The following is a 7800-nucleotide window of genomic DNA, read 5'->3' as shown; positions in this document are numbered from 1 at the left end:
TATATTATTTATCTGTTATTTTACAAATTGAAACAATTAATTAGTATGTAAATATAGATTGATATAAACCGGTAATTCAAAGCTAAAACCATGGAGCAGTTTGGTAAAGAATTGACATTAATGTTGAGGTTGATAGGGAATTGAAGCAGTGTGTGATAGTGTTTAAACCTTGCACACCCTCGAGGCCTCGGATAGTAACTGCAAATTTCCCTCGTCAACCCAATAAAGAAATATTCTTCTAATTTTCAAATATATATACATATACATACATTGTCCTTGTCTTTGACAACATGCAAAACACAAAAGGGCTAAATAAATAGCTCTGCACATCAACCAAATATATATAGAGAAAGAGATTGGTAAGAATGGAATAAAGAGGATTTCACTTGCAAATACCAAGTCCTCCTATTCAACCAACTATTGCAATTAAGCTCTGTCTCACTGCAGGAACTGAGCAAATCAATGAACCGAATATACCCGTCAGAGCATATGCAATCGCACAGAATGGAAGGGCTTCGGGTTCCTTGGCCGACAACGCTGCTGTACCCAATCCATGAGCACTGAAACAACACACCGATAATAAGCCTCCATATAGGTTTATAAGGACATAGGTTAGACTAGCTAATTGCTTGGATTCAGTCTTTTAGCGTTGTTTGGCCCCAATCTTAGATTCTAACATGGTATCAGAGTCTGTTCTCCAACAATGTGATTGCAAGTTTGTATTGTAAGCTTTTCTTTTAGTTGCAATATAGTGTAGCAGATGAAAATGGAAAAGACTAGTAATGAAGATCATCTAAATAAGGTCATACTCAAACAAAATACTCTCTCGTCTCCTAAAAGCAGCTGAAGCAATTGATAATGGCTAACTTATTTTTCATCTCAAGAAAATGGTCGTACCTAGAAGCAGTTGCTATTCCTCGAGCAATAGGATCGGTGAAGCCAAGCCTATCTAACACCGTCTGAACAAAATTGGCACCCACAAGACCAGTTAGTACAACAACAGCAGCCGTGAGAGACGAATTGGCACCTGGATCATAATATGCAATAGTGAGTTTGATATGATAAGTCCCTTTTGTGATATTCTCATATAAAAGGGAAAAAAAAAAAAAAAAAAAAAAATCTTTTGAATTCAAGGAGTTGCTGACCTTCAAAGAAAGAAACAATGCTTAGAGCAAGCGCGACTGTTATACATCGTGGTAGAATCGATATTGTTAAATCGGGTTCTAAGCCAACAAGCCGCCCAATGAAAGCAGTAGAATACAACGAGAATAATGAAGAAATTATGACAGAGGTGAAAATCTCAGCCGCATGTCGCTTAACAAGCTGCAATCATAAGAGAAGAAATTAAGTATCATATCAAAATTTAGCAGTGCTAAGAGTCCCCACATTGAAAAAATAAGAGAGAATATATGGGTTTATAAGACCATGAGTTAGACTAGCTAATTGATTGGATTCAGTCTTTTAGTGTGATTCGGTGGCCCTATTATCCATTCAGCACAAATAGCCCTTTCTTATGCGATATACAGTTGAAAGAAACTGACCTTTCTTTGTTTGAACATTGAGAAAGCAAAGGAGATGATAACTGATCCCAAAAATCCCATTAAAATGTCACCAGCTCCAGGATTAGCTGAGGCCTTTGTAAGATAATACCCTGATTAAATAACAAAGAGGATTATGCATTTCCTCTCTCTCGATTCATACGAAATGGCATTTACACTCGCTAATGTGCATTTTGTGATAGACATGAATACAAAAATCCACTAAAATCTCAGTTAAATGAGCTTGATTGATAGGCATCTACCCCAGTACCATGGCCCGACCCAATCAGCTCCACTCCTATTCCTTATACGAGACAAACTAAACACTAGCAAATATTGCTAATGAACCAAAGGATGACATATACGAAGTACGGTCCGTACCTAAAACTGGATCAAGTCCAGAGCGAGAGAAGTATCCAAAAGCTACAGCAGCGAGAACTGCAGAGACTGCACAGGAAACGATTGGATGAAGAACCAGCTTCACGCCTGCTGGAAGCCTGAGCATCAAATTCACCAGTGAGAGAGGATTAAAACAACACACCAGATCAAATCGGGTTAACTGAAAACACGGACACAAAGATATTCCAGGGCATTAGCTGAAAAGAAGTTGGAACACTAATATGATTGGAGTGTTACCCTGAACCAACAATGTAGCCTAACACAGTAGCCGAGAGTAGGAAAGGCAGGCATGTTCTGGCATTTGTGCCGAGAGCTGTTGGGTAGAAAAGTGCCCCGACAAATGATATCACGAGAATTGCAGTCCATGTCCATGCCTCCAAAGACGAGAAAGGAGATGGCTTTGACATAGGCTCAGCTGGTATCATTTCTGTTTTTACCATCTTTCTTACTGAAATAGCTGTGAAGCCAGCAACACAAAGTGAAGCTAGCCAGCCCCCAACTGCACAAATCCAAATTCAGTTACACCATGTTGCATGATGAAAAACTTTTTTACATTAAGAATTAGAACTGTAAAATAACTAGCTAGATGTTTCATGTATTCCTAGTATCCAATTATTGTTATACCATGTACTAGGGTTCATCATTGTGAACCCTAATTAAAAAATTATGTGTCTGCAGTTACTTTCTGTATATGTAAACAAATTAAAGGCACATAACATAAATTATTAACTACAGCATACACAATGCAGCAAATTATACCATGGACCAGGGTCATCTACCTTGCATTAATTATTAACTACAGGATACACAATGCCGCAAATTATACCATGGACAAGGGTCATCTACCTTGCATTTTAGACCCTGGTCTAAAAATAACATTCAGATTCTGTATCTATAGTTGATAGTTTCTACTATGTTAGCAATTGTCAAATTTTGTATCTATAGTTGACACATTTTGTATCTGCAGTTAACTGAAGGTACATAATTTTTGCATTAGGGTTCACAATGCAATATGAACCCAGGTCCATCGTATAACAATTGACATGCAATATGAACCCAGGTCCATCGTATAACAATTGACACAGTGCAAGGTAGACCCTGGTCCATGGTATAATTTTCCCTTAGTATCATATTGGGCCAAGTTAAGGTCACTCAACTGGGCTATAAAGCACATGGGCCAAACCACACTAAAAAGATTGAATCCAATCAATTAGCTAGTTTAAATTGTGGTCTTATAAACACATACGTTCTCTCTTATATTTTCAAGAATTAACTAGTCTAACTTATGGCATTATAAACACATATGTTCTCTTTTATATTTTCAAGGTGGGACTCTTAACAGTATCCAATTGAAAACACAAGTACAAAGGTGCTGTAGTGTTAAATAAGCAAAAGGGTACCTAGAATGCCAAAAATCTTCACCCCTGAAGAAGCTGGAATGTCTTTAACAGCTAGAGGCAAGACCACCAAAGAAGGCACATAAAACAGTGGAAGCCATCTTTGAATAAATAAAAGTGCAGGCTCAAAGAAGTTCACCAAGGCAGTTGCTGCGGCAGGGAGAATGGTATCAAGAACTATTAAAACGGTGAAAGTGCAAAACATCCCAAATAGAGCACTTGGGAACTTAATGGCTGCAGCCACAAATGCCTGCTTCAGGTACTTATCCATTGCCAGTATAAGCCCAAGTGAAACTAGCAAATGGAAAACGCCAATCACCTTTAAAACAAAAAACATAAAAATAAAAATTCATAACTTATATATTGAAGGGCGTACCAAAATTGTTAGGATCGAATACACTTACCACTGTGTCAAAAGCTATAATTAATAGGGAAGATGCAACTTAGCAGCCACATGGTGTCGGACTTGACCCTTACCTGTCTTAGTCCAACAATCTCCTACCTACATGGTGCTCAACTAGGGCAATTTATATCGTGCACCAGGGTGCACATTGCATTGTGCGCCTTGGTGCAAAACGACGTCATTTTGCACTTTTTTTTTTTGAAAATTCTATTTTTCTGTGTTTGTTGTTAACTTGTTAAAAAAAGAATTTATGTTTTGAAAATGTACATAATTGTATACTAAAATGTACATAATTGTATAACAGAATACACATAAATTTTTAACCGTTGAAAAAAAATCGCGTGTTCGAATGTACATAATTGTATAACAAAAAATGTATATAATTGTATAAAATAATGTACATAATTGTATAACATAATGTATATAATTATATAACATAATACACATATACACTGTCGCGTCAACTCCACACACAACTTAACAAAACGACGTCGTTTTGGAAGACGCAAGACGCACAGTGCTAACGACGTCGTTTTGAGAGGCGCGGGGCGCATAGTGCTATATGCACCGTGGTGCAGGATATAAGGATTGGCTCAACTAGCCCTTATCGTCCTCTGTCTAACAATCCTCTCAAACCCACAATCCCCTCAGACCCATAATTCCCATAATTTGGCTCTAATCTCACTTGTTAGATCAAACATTTATCTATGTCAAAGGCTATAGCTAGTACCAAAAGGCGCAACTTTACTAGAGTTAAAGTGGTGGACTTAGCTCTTTACTTACCTACAGTCAACAATAACCTAACCACATGTTATTGGACTTGACACTTATCGGCCTCCGCCCAACACAAACCTAACATTTGCTCATAAAACTGATTTTTGCAGATAAAAAGGTTTTACCTTGCTTGATAGGCTTGTGGAAGTGCTAGCACTACCGTCTGATCCCACTGAATGGGCAAGGAATTTGGGAGTGGAGTGAGATTTGTGAGTACCCAATTGCGAGAACTTGGGGTGTGGCCCAAGAAGTTTGATTTTTGCAGGGTTGGTGATTTGTAGGCCGCCATTGGAGGCAAGCATGGGAATTTTTCTGGAATTCCGTACAGAGATGAAAGGGGTGATTCTTGATTGGTGATTGGGAAAGGAAAAAGACGATGATATGATTTGTGGAGCAGCAGAAGGTGTTGCCGCCATGGGAATGGGCGATAGGGGGGGAGTGGAGGTGGAGAAGCGGATGCATGGCTAATGGCTTCAACTTGAAATGGATGTGTGGGGGAATTGTGTGGACATGAATAGGGTAGTGATGGACTTCCAAGATCACAATCGCACATCACAAAACATTCCAAAACCATTCTTTTACTATCCCATAAATTACTCACTCGTGTATGATTTTGTTGTTTGGTACCCGTGCGATGCACGGAATGAATTTGTTGTAATATATTAAGAATATATGAATCGATATATAATTATTTAAATTAGAATATTAAATATTATATAGTGCAATTAAATATATGGTTTGGATCGTTTATATATTTTGATGTTATCATTGCTTGAATTTGTGCAAATAATTGGTCAAATTAATAGCTAATTTCTAGATGTATGCATACGGTGCTATAACTTTGAAAATTTTATTTATCATTATTTAGAATTTTCATAAATTAGGCAAATGTGTTCGTTCTCTAACAACTCAATTATAGAAATGAATTGGTATCCAAATTCATTTGTATGGTATATATATTTTTTTGTCTAGATATATAACAATTTTTTCATTAAAAAAAAAAAAAACTTAATATCACCGATTATATTTACACATTATTGAAACCTCTTTGTAGACGACATTGGTAGTGACGATGAGAATAGTATGTTCTGTATATCGAATCAATGTAAACGTACAGAGAGAATATAAGACTACACAAGAGTAGTCCTAACACAACTCAACTACTAAATAATATAGACTCCTAATACTCCCCCTCAAGCACATGGTTGACGGGAGACGACATTGAGCTTGTCACGCAAGAAGGAGAACCGGGGACCGGGAAGAGCCTTAGTGAAAACATCCGCAAGCTGGTCCTTGGTAGAAATGAAACTGACCAGCAACTCCTTCTTAGCTACCTTGTCACGAACAAAATGGTAGTCAATCTCGACATGCTTCGTACGGGCATGGAAGACCGGATTGGCACACAAGTAAGTAGCACCCAAGTTGTCACACCAGAGAGTCGGTGGAGAACCCGAGGACACCCCAAGCTCACGCAGCAAAGAAACCAACCAAGTAACCTCCGCCGACACATCAGCCAGAGCCTTGTACTCAGCCTCAGTAGATGAACGCGCCACAGTGCGTTGCTTCCGACAGGCCCAAGAAACCAAATTGCCACCCAGAAAAACAGCAAAACCACATGTGGACTTCCGATCGTCCGGATCACCAGCCCAATCTGAGTCCGAGAAAGCATGCAAAGTAATAGACAAAGACTTACGAAGGTACAAACCGTAGTGCAGAGTACCCTTAACGTAGCGTAAGACACGCTTAAGCCAACTCCAATGCTCAGTAGTCGGAGAATGCATATGCTGGCAGAGCCTGTTAACCACAAACGACAAGTCCGGACGAGTAACTGTAAGATACTGCAATGCCCCGGCAAGACTGCGATAATGCGTGGGATCAGCATAAGGAACAGCCGAACCCTCAGGGAACGAGCCAGAGAAGCCGGCGTGGCTAGAGGCTTGCAGTCGACCATGCCAGCACGCTTTAGAATATCCTGCATATACCGCTGTTGAGACAACAAAAGGCCATCACGCCACGGCACAGTTTCAATACCCAGGAAAAAGGACGGAGCACCCATATCACGGATCTTGAATTCTGAAGCCAACTGCCCAAGAAGACCAACAACACGCGAGGAATTTGAGCCCATGACCAGAATGTCATCCACATACACAAGCACATAAAGATGAACACAGTCACGAGTATAAATGAACAAGGAAACATCAGTTTTAGATGGAGTGAAACCAACAGAAACCAAGAAAGAGTGCAGGCGATTAAACCACGCCCGAGGAGCCTGCTTAAGACCATATAAGGACCGCTGTAACAAACACACATGCCCAGGAGCAGCTTTGTCCTCATAACCCGGAGGTTGCTTCATGTAAACTGTCTCAGCGAGCGTTCCATTCAAGAAAGCGTTGTGGACGTCAAGCTGCCGAATCGTCCACCCACGCGAAACAGCCAATGACAATAAAAGCCGGACTGTAGTCAGTTTAACCACCGGGCTAAACGTCTCAAAGAAATCCTTCCCGGCGACCTGATTAAAGCCTTTGGCGACCAACCGTGCCTTATGACGCTCAACCGAACCATCCGCCTTGCGCTTAGTTCGGAACACCCATTTGCAACCAACGACGTTCATACCAGGCGTGCACGGAACCAGGCGCCAAGTATCATTCTGCAATAGGGCATTGAACTCCAAATCCATGGCCTCACGCCATTCTGGATATTGCACCGCCTGAGAGTAACACGTCGGTTCAGGCATATCAGAAGCAGACAGCAAAGCAACATGCTCAGTCGGTCCCCAACTACGTGTGGCCATCACATGTGACCGAGGCAATACCTGCTTAGGAGCCCGACGACGTGGACGAGCAGTCCGCTTCGCCAACGCCGCACCATCCGGAGCCGGATCCGACACCGTGCGAGAATCCGAAGCCTGGGAATCATCAACCAAATCCGGCACATCAACCTGAACAGGAGGCTCATCAGAAACATGCCCCACACACTCTGCCGGAACCCGTACGGCACCAACCCCCCACGGGGAGACCACAGCAGAACCTGAAACCTGCGCAGGTACAGAAGCAGCAAACGGGTAAACGGTTTCATCAAACCGCACATGGCGGCAAACGAAAACCTTATTGTTAGACAAATCCAGACAACGATAGCCACGAAACGAGGGCGGATAGCCCAAGAAAACACACGGGGTGGACCGAAACTGCAATTTATGACGATTGTAAGGACGCAAAAGAGGAAAACATAGACACCCAAAAACACGCAAAAAAGAATAAGAAGGATTAGAACGATGAAGTCGAAAATGCGG

The 7800-nt window shown here is 40.9% G+C and overlaps 1 protein-coding gene across 2 annotated transcripts; it reads right to left on the bottom strand.

The window, feature by feature from the left end:
* Positions 1-366: 366 nt before the first annotated feature.
* LOC109185141 (plastidal glycolate/glycerate translocator 1, chloroplastic) lies at positions 367-5076 on the bottom strand. Of its 2 annotated transcripts, none has more exons than XM_019335118.1 (8): positions 4637-4978; positions 3338-3653; positions 2175-2436; positions 1920-2035; positions 1542-1651; positions 1146-1323; positions 898-1027; positions 367-560 (listed from the first exon to the last, which is right to left on the bottom strand). In XM_019335118.1, the coding sequence occupies exons 1-8, from the start codon at positions 4925-4927 to the stop codon at positions 410-412; spliced, it is 1554 nt and encodes a 517-aa protein (XP_019190663.1). In that variant the 5' UTR covers positions 4928-4978; the 3' UTR covers positions 367-409. The 2 variants fall into 2 exon arrangements, with proteins under 2 accessions (XP_019190663.1, XP_019190664.1); XM_019335119.1 differs by lacking the exon at positions 367-560 and adding an exon at positions 629-752 and having other exon boundaries at positions 877-1027; positions 4637-5076.
* Between the last annotated feature and the right edge of the window lie 2724 nt (positions 5077-7800).

Source organism: Ipomoea nil, unplaced genomic scaffold (genome assembly GCF_001879475.1).
Source record: "Ipomoea nil cultivar Tokyo-kokei standard unplaced genomic scaffold, Asagao_1.1 scaffold1317, whole genome shotgun sequence".
Taxonomy (NCBI): Eukaryota; Viridiplantae; Streptophyta; class Magnoliopsida; order Solanales; family Convolvulaceae; genus Ipomoea; species Ipomoea nil.
Note: the sequence above shows the minus strand (reverse complement) of the source record. Positions and strands in the feature narration are given on the sequence as shown.